A 13,186-nucleotide genomic window follows, 5' to 3' on the forward strand; every position below is an offset into this window, starting at 1 on the left:
CCAATGGTGACACCAAAACTAAAGCCATCTAGACTTTGATCAAAGGCCTTTTTGCAGTTTATGCAAAGCCTGCTGAAAGCAAACATCCTCAAACAGGGATGCTTTATTTAAATTTGAAAACTGAAGACTTCATAATTACAATTCCTGAGCACAGCGCATGCTTTGATCAAAATGTAAGGATAGTTAAAATTTAATCTTGTTGCTGAGCTGAGAGATTAAAGGGATAGTTCAACCAAAAATGAAAATACTGTCATTAATTACTCACACTCATGTTTTTCCAAACCCATAGGACTTTTGTTCATCTTCGGAAAACAAATTAAGATATTTTTGATGAAATCCGAGAGCTTTCTGACCCTGCATAGACAGCAATGCCACTACCATGTTCAAAGAAACATTTGTTGAAAGATGACGCAATACTAGATCTGACTGCAGCTGCATTCCAAACGGTAAGTAAATGATTTCACAATGGTGCGTGTCTGGAAATTACATTTTTTTTCGAGTGTCAAAACACTTAGCAGGGGGCATTGATACTGTTTCCTATGCAATGACGTTAGCCAATAACAGTGGCCGATTACTGAGAACCCTTAAAGGACCCGCCCTTTAAAGGGATAGTTTACCCAAAAATGAAAATTCTGTCATTAATTTCTCATCCTCATGTCGTTCCAAATTCATTCATCTTCTGAACACAAATTAATATACTTTTAATGAAATTCAAGAGCTCTCTGCGGCCCTCCATAGACAGCAAGAGTCCTTCCCTGTTCAAGGTCCAGAAAGGTACCAAGGACAGAATATTCCATTTGACATCAGTGGTTCAACCGTAATTTTATGCAGCTACAAGAATATTTTTTGTGCGCAAAGAAAACAAAAATAACGACTTTATTCAACTATTTCTTCTCTGCTGGCCCACTGGCATTCAATGGCTTAATGACTGATCACTTGAATACGCTGAATGCTAGTGTCATGTTGCGTCAAAAGCAAATAGAAATTACATTCACTGCTGCTATCTTGTCTGCACTGGATAAAGTATACAGATGCGTGTTTACTTTCTGACAGTCCATGAGCTTGAGTCTGTCGTCAATAGGAGTAGGACAAATGAAGTTAAAGAATGTACACGTCTTTGTACAGATATCATAAGGATCCCAGTGTAAGGAACAAGTGGATAATTTATTTTTAATGGCATCCCGGATCGTGTCAGAGGATTGTTTGGACAATTTTGTAATCGAGGCACAGTGTCATGGAGAGTTTACAAAGAAACATTTGTTGAAAGACGAAGTGGTACAAGATCTGACTGCAGCTGCATCACAAATGGTAAGTAAATGATTTCATAATGCTTTGTCTAGAAAAGGACATGTTTCTGTCATTAATTACTCATCCTCATGCTGTTCCAAATCCGTAAGACCTTTGTTTATCTTTGGAACACAAATTAAGATACTTTTGATAAAATCCAAGAGCTCTTTGACACTCCATAGACAGCAAGGGTCTTTCCACATATAAGGTCCAGAACAGTACCAAGAACATCAACAAAATATTCCATGTGACATTAGTGTCTCAACCTCAAAAGCAACGAGAATTTTTTGGTGTGCAACGAAAACAAAAATAATGACTTTATTTAACAGTTCGTGGCCCTAGCAGCATATTGGAGGGCTCTCAGATTTCATCAAAAGTATCTTAATTTGTGTTTCGAAGATGTACGAAACTCTTATATGTTTGGAACAACATGAGGGTGAGTAATTAATGACAGGATTTTCATTTTTGGGTGAACTAACCCTTAAAAACAGGTCGTTTAGACAGAGGGTCAGAATGAGGGTTAAAATTAGTAATGTTTCCACATATGTATTTATTTTTGTGCTAAAAACTTTATTAACATTATAAGTAAACCTCAAGGAACATATTAAAATAATAAAAACAAATCCATGTCATCATGGCCCTTTAAGTGTTATTCAAGTATACATCACTATAATGGCATTACCCCAAAAGTGCTATCCGTTTACAGCAAATAAATAAATAGGCCTAAATAAACACAGCTTTAAACGTAAGAAATGTAACATTTCAACACTTACACGCGATAAGCAAGTTGAAATGTCCCAAAACTGAAAACTACTCAAGAGATATACAGTCGTGGCAGTGAATACACTGGGAACATGGAACTTGTCCAAGTAGTGTTCGAAATGCCCGCCCCCCGATTCTCCCCTGACCAAACGCGCTTCCAGCAGACTGAGACTGACACGGAGCTCCGTACTGACCGCTGCTTCTCAAACTGAAGACCGTACAAAAGAGAAAAGTTTTATGGTGGGCTGCAGGGATCATATATGTGGAGATAAATCTTATTCATCACTTTTTGGGGGCATGATATACTTGTATTCATCAACCCACGAGGTGAGTTGTACTGGTTTACTCAGTTGTCACATTAACGAGATTATTTTTGTCTCAGCGTTTTGAATTGTGTAGACTTATTTAAGACCATACCATATTTAGTATGCTAAATTCGCGTTTTGTTTAGTGCGTACTATTAATTAACAGTTAATTTAGTCAGCGAGTAGGCTACCCTGTGGCATAAAGACGGACTAGTCGTGTGTTATTGTGTGCATGACGGAGGAAACCTAATCTGTGCTGCTGTAAAATTAGTATGCGCGCTCCACAGCATACTTACAGTTCATGCCCGTTATGAGTGGCAGTCAAACACAGACTTTGATTCATTTAATTGTAATCTTCATGATAAATTAATATAATTAGATGTTGGAATTTAAGTTTTACATACTAGTTAATAAACTTGAAATAGTTTTGGTTTTGGGAAACTGATCAGGAAAACATGCAGTTACTTGCCACTCTACTTTTTTATGTTAAACTGTGCCTTTACTAAAGTAAATAAACTAGGATGACATTTCTGTGTGAAGCAGTGAAATCCAAAGTTCACAAATGAGTAGATCAATAGACTAGTGAAAACTGCTACATCAACATTTAAGCTTAGCAATATTGATCTGTCCTTGTCCTATATATTTAGTTGCTCTGATTTGCCAGTTTTCTTTTTAACTGAAACTACTTTGTATTAGAGGTCTGTTAACTACTCATTGTGCCACTGTGCCTAGTTTAGATGAAGTAACTGCTTTATAGAAAGCATTTAGACTTCTAAACAAAGATAAAAAGAGTAAATAAGATAATAAAGACATGACTAAAGCAGACACAGCCTGTTTATGTTCACACAAAACCATTGAGATTGTGTTTGCACTGGTGGTATTTTCCATAAAGGACTCACTCTGCCAGACGGTCATGCTGAGTGCTTTGAGTAAAAATAGGATATGTTCAGATGATGAAATAAGTATATTTGTAATCATGATTTACGCCTTGGCAGGCCCTTTTTTTTTTCTGTGGACCACGTGAGATGAGAAAAAAAAAGTGGAGGTCATTGGGTGAAAAGGAAAAATGAGGCCTTATCTTGAATGTTTGTTCACCTAGTTAAGTAAGTTATACAGTAGTGTAGTCTAGTTGATGTAGTTTCAGTGGAATAAGAGAGAAATATGTTAAGAAACACCATTTTGTGATGTTCAAATCACTTATTGCATGACTCTGCAGTGGACGGCTGCAAAGAGCAAGTGCTGTTAAGATCAGACAGATCAACATTTACGCCCACATGAAGAAAGGCCGACAGTCCCGCAGAGGAAAAAGAAGAGAAAAACCCCAAACATGTTTCCAATCTGGGATGTGGGTACTGTACTGGATGTCTGTAATAGACAGAGATGGTTCCCCCAGGCATGCATTCACACACGGGATCTATTAGTCTGCGGTTTATGGGTTGATGTGCGCATCTCCGTCTCTCAAACAATGCACAGACATAATTGCATTGTTTGCATCTACTAAAAACGGCTGCAGCAATTATGAGACAGTGTTTTGGTTTACTGCCGTTTGTCATGTCAAAAGGCAACAGCAGCTCTGCTGAATGTCAGTGTATAAACTGGTTATGGTATGTTTAGCACATTACACGACATATGCCAGCAATCATTTCCATTTCTTAGAAGATGTTGGAAAATATAGGTAGGAAAAAATAGGCCCAAAATACATTTTAGACCATGGATCTCAATATGGACATTAACTCAAATTGTTATGCTAATAATATGATTTGTATTGTAAAAATGTATTACATTAGAAACATATTTTCACTATTGGACTTTTTTGGGTCCGCTTTGATTATGATTTGTGTTACACATCCACCTGTTTCACTCTTTCATACAGGACGTTTGTTGATTTTACAAGAACCCCTTCAAACTGGGACGCCTGAGTGGAATAAGCCAGCAGAGGGGGATTCGGGGTGAAGGAAGGGAAGAGGGATTAGGGGCTTATCCTGGACATGACCAATCCTTAAGGAGCCTCCGTCAAGCCCTACTATTGCCCAGATTATTACATTTAATTTATTGCCTTTTAAAGACCCTTTATCTCCCCCGGGGGATTCCTGGCGAGTGGGCCGCTGGATTTGAGTATCTTTAAAAACAAAGGATCAGGAGCAGAGGCCGGTGGGAGTGAAGGAGCATGAGAAGAGCATACATGTGGGGATAAAGCAACAAGCCTCCTTGCCGCCTTACACATCAGCAGGGTGCAGGTCAAGGGTCACGGAATGAACTTGGATTGGGAAAGCATGCAATCAAATTGATCTGATTAAGGTATGTGGCTTCTGTAAGTTTTCAACATTATAATATAAAAAAGTTGTAGTGTTACATCTAGATCCAATCAGCAGAATGTAAATGATTTATGACCTGACACTAATCAGGTAGAGGGTTTGGCTAAATGACTTGTGCTTATCACACTTGGTGAGTCTTTACTGGTAATTTAGCGTGAAATGTGCAACACAGCCAAAGCAAAGCTTGTTGTGGTTTGATGGAGTAAGACATGAGACTTTGCTCCTTTTAAAATGAATCTCATGACTTCTACAGTCGAGCACAAATTAAAAGTCTAAATACTAAAAAAGATCCAATAAACTACTAATAAAGTCTAAGTGTTGGTGGTCTTTACATCTTAATTTATAATAAAATCATTTCATTAGCTTAACTGTTAGTTAATAATATACCACATTTTTATCTATTATTTGAATGTTTTTAATATGGAAAAAATGACAGAAAATGATTTTAATAGAAAAATAGAGCTACTTTTTTACTTCCTTTCATTGTGAAATGTAGCCCTAACGTCTTTGCATTTACAATCTGAGAGTGGAAAATTCCTTGGTAAATGCACATACTTTGGTAACAGGATACCCTTAAAGTGAACGACCAAAATACTGTACACTGCAAGTGAATGACTGAGGAGTCAAAGCTGAATTTAGGCATTTAAAGGGCACTACACTCAATCATTCAATGGAAAACTTATTAGTCAATTTTAAATATACACTACCAGTCAAAAGTTTTTAAACTGGGATTTTTAATGTTTTTAAAGAAGGGTCTTCGCCTCACCAAGCCTGCAATTATTTGATCAAAAGTATGGCAAAAGCAGTAAAATTCTGAAATATTTTTACTATTCAAATTAGCTATTTGGATATTTTAAAATGGAATTTATTCTTGTGATTTCAAAGCTGAATTTTTTGCATAATTTCTACAGTCACATGATCCAGCAGAAATCGTTCTAATATTGTAATATTAAGATTTGCTGCTCAAAAAACGTATTATTATTATGTTGAAAACGGTTAGTAGATTTTTTTCAGGTTTCTTTGATGAATAGAAAGTTCAAAAGAACAGCATTTATCTGAAATAAAAATCTTTTGTAACATTAATTTTGATCAATTTAACGCATGCTTGCTAAATAAAAGTCATTTCTATGATTTCTTTCTTTTTGACTCGAATGGTCTAGTGTATAATGTTACACAAACTTTTTACTTAATCCTGATCTTTGGCTCTTTCTAGTTATCAAAGAATCCTGAAAAAAAGTACTCAATTGTTTTATATATTGAGAATAATAATAAAAAATGTGACACTGAAGACTGGAGTAATGATGCTGAAAATGTAGCTTTGATCACAGGAATAAATTACATTTTAAAATATTTTCAAATAGAAAACAGTTATTTAAAATAGTACAAATATTTCACAGTTTTACTGATTTTGTTGTTCTTTGGATCAAATAAATGCAGGCATGGTGAGAACGAAAAGACTTCTTTAAAAAACATTAAAAATCTTACTGTTCAAAAACTTTTGACTGGTAGTGTATATGTGCACTATCATAGCAAAAGCTGTAGTTTCATCCCATATTGCGTCAGTTTCTTTTTAGCAACTGAATTGTTTACAGATATTTTGTTAATATTTGCATCTTCCAGAGCATGCAGCAACAGACTCTCTGGACTTTACTAAAGAAGGAGCACATGGTTTCAGACTAAACCACAAAGATATCTGCAGCCCGAGCTGAATTTATTTCTGACCTGATTTTTTTTTCAGAAGCACAAACCCAGAACAACTGTGAAGCCCAGAATCTCTGACCACATATGCAGCAGAGGTTTTCAGGAATTGGAGTCATGCATATTTTCAACTCACATTTATCTTCACAGAATCTTTTTGGATATGAACAAAGACCGATGGCCAAAACGGGACATAGCTGAATGCGTCTGCTTTTTGAGAAACTGTGCGAAGAACTTTCCACTTAACTGCGGTTGTTTTTCTGCTGAGATATTTTGAAGCTTGAAGGGTGATACGTGTATAATTTGCCTTCTTACGGTGTTCTCACTATTTTTTGTGGATTTCTGATTCTGGAAACTTACAGTTTGTACTCGAAGAAGCCATGAACTTAGGTAAGCTTGCTGGCCTGAAAGGCCTGGTTTCCCACTCCTCAGGAAAGCGTCGATTTAAAGGTGACCTCACCCCGGACATGATCAGTCCCCCATTGGGGGACTTCCGCCACACCATGCACGTGGGCCGTGGAGGGGACGTGTTTGGGGACACCTCGTTCCTCAGCAACCATGGTGGAGCAGGAAATAACGCAGATGGAGACTCCTCCTCTACTTCGGAGAAGAATGAGGGATTCTTCTCCCGCACACTTCGCCATGTCCGCAAGACCCCCGACAGGCCCCGCGGCGGCTCCAAGGACCTTTCACCCCCACCTCCACCCGTTTCTCCAATCATAAAGAATGCCATTTCCCTTCCCCGGCTGGACGTGGACTCACCCAATGGCTGTCCTGTGAAAGTGCTTTTTCCTAGTACACCCAAAACACCAGAGAGCTCCACATACTTGTATGGTGAGTCCGTTAGTGTTCACCTTGACAGATTCAGATTCAAATGTCGCAGCGAAGCCTTGAAGTTATGGGTGTTCTGTGTGTACAGAAGTCTCTCCAGAAGTGATTAAAACGGCAGATGGAAGATAATTCAGTCAGGTTTCTCATCAGTGTTGGGGGTAATGCATTACAAGTAACGCGAGTTACGTAATCAGATTACTTTTTTCAAGTGACTAGTAAGGTAACGCAGTAAGTTATGCCAGTCACTTTGTTATCCCATACAAAGTCCCCAAGATTAACAATATAAAAAATTAGTGTGTTAACACAAGCAATTATTTTTTCAATTTAAAGGCGTTAAAAATATTTAACGCAGGAGCTGGGCTAGGGGTTTTTTTTTTCTTGACAAGAAGTGTGTTTATTTAGTCGCAGAACGTCTTTACGACCACATCAAATGGTAGATTTTGTGAACTGTTGATCCGCATCACGTTCAGCAGTGGTAGCTCTTAAAGTAATAGCAGCCAAATAACCTAATATTTTTTGTAGCTTTAAGGATTCATCTATATTTAATTTAGTATTTAGTGTTTGACAGCTGTATTCAATTTCTGTATATTTCACACTTGCTGAAGGGCACAGGTTAATAATGGGTTTATGTGAAGATTGTTTTAAGTTCACTTAAATCAGAAGTTGTTATTTTTTAAAGTCTAATAAATGTTCAGATTGATTGCTCTCAATTATGTTTAATTGCTATAGCCAGTGGTTAAATATTAGGAAAAATAAGATTTAATTTCCTAGAGACATCAGTAATATTGGTATCAGTGATACCTTCAGTCCTAAAAAATATTTAACAAATATTAAAAATATATTTGTCATTTCTACATTAATTTGAAGATTGAATGTGAAATTATTGCAATATCAAAGTATATTTAAAAATGTAATGTGTAATGGTGGGGTTAATCATGATTAATCACGATTAATTTCAGAAAAATGTGTATTAGTTAATTTTTTTTAAGTTTCCACCAAAAATTAACCATTATAAGTATCAGTATAAAAGTATAAATATTACTCAGTAACTGTTTTAATATTGGCAATAAATAAGCAAATTTTACTTGAGCACTAAATCCGCATATTAGAATACTGAAGACTGGAGTAATGCCTGCTGAAAATTCAGCTTGGCCATCACAAAATAAAACTTTTAAAATTTCTAAATTGTTATAACATTTAATAATTTTACAGTTTTAGTATATTTTTGGTCAAATAAATGCAACCTTGTTAAGCATAAGAGACTTCTTTCAAACTTCTGATTGGTTGTGTATGCAGCCACTGTGTTGTCTGAATTAAATATGTTTGTTTACTTGCTTTGTGTCCCTCAGGGAAACATGCATCAGATCAAACAGAAATTGTTTGATAAACCATCTAAACACCTGTGGCAATCCCAGACTCCTTAGACCCAGACATTACAGTTCAACGATCAGCGTCTGCCTCACCCATTCAAATACCTCAAACATGCCTCACTGGCTGCACTACAGAAAAGCCTGTTCAAAAACAAACCCCCTGCATACTCAAACAAAAAAAAAAAAAACATCAAACGCAAACCCAAACAGTCTGATTAGTTCAATTATCAATGGAGAGTTTTAGTAAGCAAACTAAGTGTTCAGTTCAGCTGAGTGAATGACTATCAAACTTTCATCAGACTGAAGGCTATACAGTTGTTCTGCCCGGGAGCTATGAATGAGATGTTTTCGTGCTGAGCGCACATCCCGTCTTGGAGCCCTGTTTCCAATCATGTGAAGAGTTTCAGTATCCACAGTTTTCCTGTAATTTGTAATCACAGGCCTTTCTGTGCCAAATGTGCACTGTTACAGAGCTCTATATGGTCAGAACCACACATCTTAAAAGGACAGTTTAACATTTTGGGATCATTTATTTAGTTCTTTGTATTGTTCTAAACCTGTATGACTTTCTTTCTTCTGTGTAAAACAAAGTAGATATTTTTAAGATTATAGGATTAGTAAAATTTTTTATTTTTGGGCGAACTATCCCTTTAAGGGCATCCAACCATATGGGTGAATTTTTTGCTGCTTTTGCTTAGGCTGAGGTCAGGAAGTGCTAAATGTGCAGTGTGTTTGTTCTCACTGCCCTCTGTTGGTCAAACTCAAAAGCAAGAACTGTTCTTTTGTTTTGCAGGTTTGGAGTCTGGCTTTGTGACCTTGCCGAGACTGTCCCGCACTGAGCGTCCGGCCCAGGGCAGTTCTCCCTCAGCCTGCCCGCCTGAAATCCACAAAGGCTCGCTTACAGACACGGGTGTCCCATCGTTCCCTTGTTCAGACTCCATCAGTCCTTCTGACTCCATGAACTCTTTCACTCTTGATCTGGGCCCTTCCCTCATGTCTGAAGTCTTTGCTATGATTGACAGCCCTATGTGTGAAAAACCAGATCCCATCAGTGAAAAAACACAGTCGATCGATGATAACTCTGAGGTGGACTCAGACGCAACCACGTCCTTGGTGGACTCTCTGCTGAGAGAAGACGATGATGGTAGGACGCGGTTGTATGGAGGAGAGTGGAAGCATTCAGACTTTGTAAATGGTGAGTCTCCTAAAAAATCCATGCTGGGGGATCGGATGCGCTCCTTCTCCATTGAGGATCACGGCATGGAGCCGGAAAGTTTCCAAAGGGCTGCTGATGTGCTGGCACGTCATTATGGGAGTGGAGGACTCAAGAATACAAACACCAACAACTCTCATAAGAGAGGACCATACAGCTATGCTGATGAAGAGGAAGAAATCAAAGTCTAACACTATGAGATGCCTGAGATGCCAAAAGTCCAAATCGTACAGCACTATTAAAGGAATAGTTCACCCAAAAATGAAAATTCTGTCATTAATTACTCACCCTCATGTCGTTCCAAACCTGTAAGACCTTAGCTCTTCCTCAGAACACAAATGAAGATATTTTGATGAAATTATGGTTGAACCACTGATCTCACATGGATTATTTTGTTGATGTTCTTGATACCTTTCTAGACCTTGAACATGGAAGGACCCTTGCTGTCTATAGAGGGTCAGAAAGCTCTCGAGTTTCATCAAAAATATCTTAATTTGTTTTCTGAAGATGAACAAAGGTCTTACGGGTTTGGAATGACATGAAGCTGTGTAATTAATAACAGAATTTTCATTTTTTGGTGAATTAACCCTTTAAAGAGATGGTTCAGCCAAAAACATTATTTACTTAGGCTCATGTTGTTCCAAACCCACTTCTTTCTTCTCTGCAATAAAGAAAAGAGTGGCATAAAAATCCACTCTTTTTTATTAGAATTTAATTGATTGAGGACTGGGCCTGTCAAGCTCCATAATGATAAAAAAGCACCATGAAAGTATCATTAAAGTAGTCCATAGTTTTCTGAAACCATTTTTTAGCCAGAATTCCCAAAAGATAGTTAATGACTTATAATATTCTCTTCCTCTGGGCTGTGAACTGGATCACTGAGTCACCTGAGAATCAAATCAGTTCTGGTTCAATTTCTGAATGAATCATTCAGACTGGTTTTGTGTTCTGGATAAACTGATTCATTTAAAGAGATAAAGATAATATCAAAAAGATGAAAACAATTTTTCAGGAATATGACGTTGTTACTTCTGCCATGAACATCCCAAGGAGAGCTATGACAGATGTCAATAGATAGCAAAAGTAATTGATCATTTTAAAGGGATATTCCACCCCAAAATGAAAATTGTATTGTCATTAACCTCATGTCATTCCAAAAAAGGGCTTTCTTTCTTCTGTGGATCACAGAAGATATTTTGAAGAATTATTTTTGTCATGTTAAAAGTATGATTAAAAAGTCAGTGGAATTCAATGTTGCTTGGTTCCAGGGTTGCCAGGTTTTACAAAATACACGTTTTTTGGAAGGGTTCCCCTGGTAAAATTTGCATTCCAGGGGCTAAATATCAAGTTACTGGGGTCGCTTCAACACGCAGACATGAAAAACAACCCGTGGCACCAGTGCTAAAATAGCATAATTCCGCGGGAAAACTGTGGACTTGGCAACACTGTTTGCTTCCCAACATTTTTTCTGCAGAAGAAAGAAATGCTTGGAAGGTTTAGAATGACATGAGTGTGAAAATGAAATCAGGTTTTTTCTTTTTGGGTGGGGTGTCTCTTTAATCACAGTTAAATATGTAAAAATGTAACAATAATGAAATTTGGTCTATTGAATGATTACTGAAGACTACCGACAACCCACAAGTCAATGGGATTACTTTTGTTAAATTTATAGCGCTTTTTCGAGTTTACAGCCCAAGTTCTGATTCAGATTCATTGTATGAAAAAGAGCACCAACAATATTCGTCTAAAAATTTTTGTTCTACAAAAAGAAGGCCATACAGGTTCATAATAACATGAGTGTAATGATCGAATTATTGTTTTTGGATGAACAACTCCTTTGAAAATATTTCTTCATTTTGCAATGGGGAAAATGAAAGCTAATGAACTGTTATTTACCCTTGTGCTCATGGTGTTTTTAAGAAAGTATCATAAAACAAAAAAGAACAGAACAAAAAACCATCAGAATTACACTACCAGCCAAATGTTTTTGAACAGTAAGATTTTTAATGTTTTAAAAAAAGTCTCTTCTGCTCACCAAACCTGCATTTATTTGACCCAAAGTACAGCAAAAATTCAAAGCTGAATTTTTAGCATCATTACTCCAGTCACATGATTCTTCAGAAATCATTCTAATATTCCAATTTGCTGCTCAAAAAACATTTATTATTATTATTATGTTAAAAACAACCGAGTAGAATTTTTCTGGTTTCTTTGATGAATACAAAGTTCAGAATAACAGCCTTTATCTGAAATAGAAATGTTTTGTAACATACAAATGTCTTTATCATCACTTTTAAAATATTGATGATGATAATAATAATGTTTCTTGAACAGCAAATCAGCATATTAGAATGATTTCTGAAAGGATCATGTGACACTGAAGACTGGACTAATGATGCTGAAAATGTTGTTTGATCACAGAAATAAATTACATTTCACAACATATTCAAATAGAAAGCAGTTATTTTAAATAGTAAGAATATTTCAAGATTTTTCTGTTTTTGCTGTACTTTGGATCAAATGCATTAAAAAACATTGAGAATCTTACTGTTCAAAACTTTTGACTGGTAGTGTACATGCAATATGAGATCTATATTTTTGCGTCTCAATTTTTTTTTACATAGGTTTGATCCTACTTTCTCATCCCTAAAACATTAGCTTTGATCCAGGGAAATAAAACCTGCCACAGTTGCTCTGTAATGCACAATAAACACAGCTAGCTATACAATGGTAACAATATGCCATTGAAATATGCAATATTTTAGTTTACAATATTTAGATTTCAAGTAAACCTCTATCGTATGTAATGTACAGTGATACCATTTAGAATTACAGATATATATGTGCTAGCTATCTTGTATCTACTACACAAAAACACTTTGCATTTTGCATTCATGTAGTTTTAATAGCTCATATTCATAACCCATTTCCTGAGAAACCAGCAAACTCACAAGACGAAGACCTACTGGTCACTGTGATGCACAAAACTGTGATGTGCTTTGTTTTCATAGGCACAAAACAAAACAAGCAAAAAAAAAAAAAAAAAAAAAAAACTAATTATGACTGTAATTTTTTTTATTTTTTTTATTACATGATAAATATCTTAAGAGCAACACAGTATACAGTAACATTATACGATGCCCACCAACATATTATGAAATCATGATTAAATATTAATATGAATTTTGTTTGAATTAGAATTTTGAGTTTTGTTTATAATGACAGAGGAGTTGACCTCTCCATTCTTTTAATCACAATTTAATATGTACATACTGTACGTATGTGCGGCTTTGCACAAGAAATGTACAAAATAGCAATGTATGTTACCTATCAATGACAGCAAATAAAGTTTTCATTAAAAAGAAGCTATGAACAACATCGGCCTTAAAATGCTTTAACAAGTGT

General features: G+C 36.2%; 1 protein-coding gene across 1 annotated transcript; it reads left to right on the forward strand.

Moving 5' to 3' along the window:
* The first annotated feature begins 2,220 nt into the window (after positions 1-2,220).
* Positions 2,221-13,157, forward strand: cdc42ep1a (CDC42 effector protein (Rho GTPase binding) 1a). Its single transcript, XM_073828035.1, has 4 exons — positions 2,221-2,376; positions 4,228-4,652; positions 6,408-7,201; positions 9,362-13,157. The coding sequence occupies exons 3-4, from the start codon at positions 6,748-6,750 to the stop codon at positions 9,970-9,972; spliced, it is 1,065 nt and encodes a 354-aa protein (XP_073684136.1). The 5' UTR covers positions 2,221-2,376; positions 4,228-4,652; positions 6,408-6,747; the 3' UTR covers positions 9,973-13,157.
* The last annotated feature ends 29 nt before the right edge of the window (positions 13,158-13,186 follow it).

Source organism: Garra rufa, chromosome 22 (assembly GCF_049309525.1).
Source record: "Garra rufa chromosome 22, GarRuf1.0, whole genome shotgun sequence".
NCBI lineage: Eukaryota > Metazoa > Chordata > Actinopteri > Cypriniformes > Cyprinidae > Garra > Garra rufa.

Bases quoted from the DNA above. Each gene is read 5' to 3' on its own strand.
- cdc42ep1a (XM_073828035.1), top strand. From the start codon at position 6,748: ATGAACTTAGGTAAGCTTGCTGGCCTGAAAGGCCTGGTTTCCCACTCC. The intron at 7,202-9,361 runs GTGAGTCCGTTA...TTTGTTTTGCAG, and splicing joins GAGCTCCACATACTTGTATG to GTTTGGAGTCTGGCTTTGTG.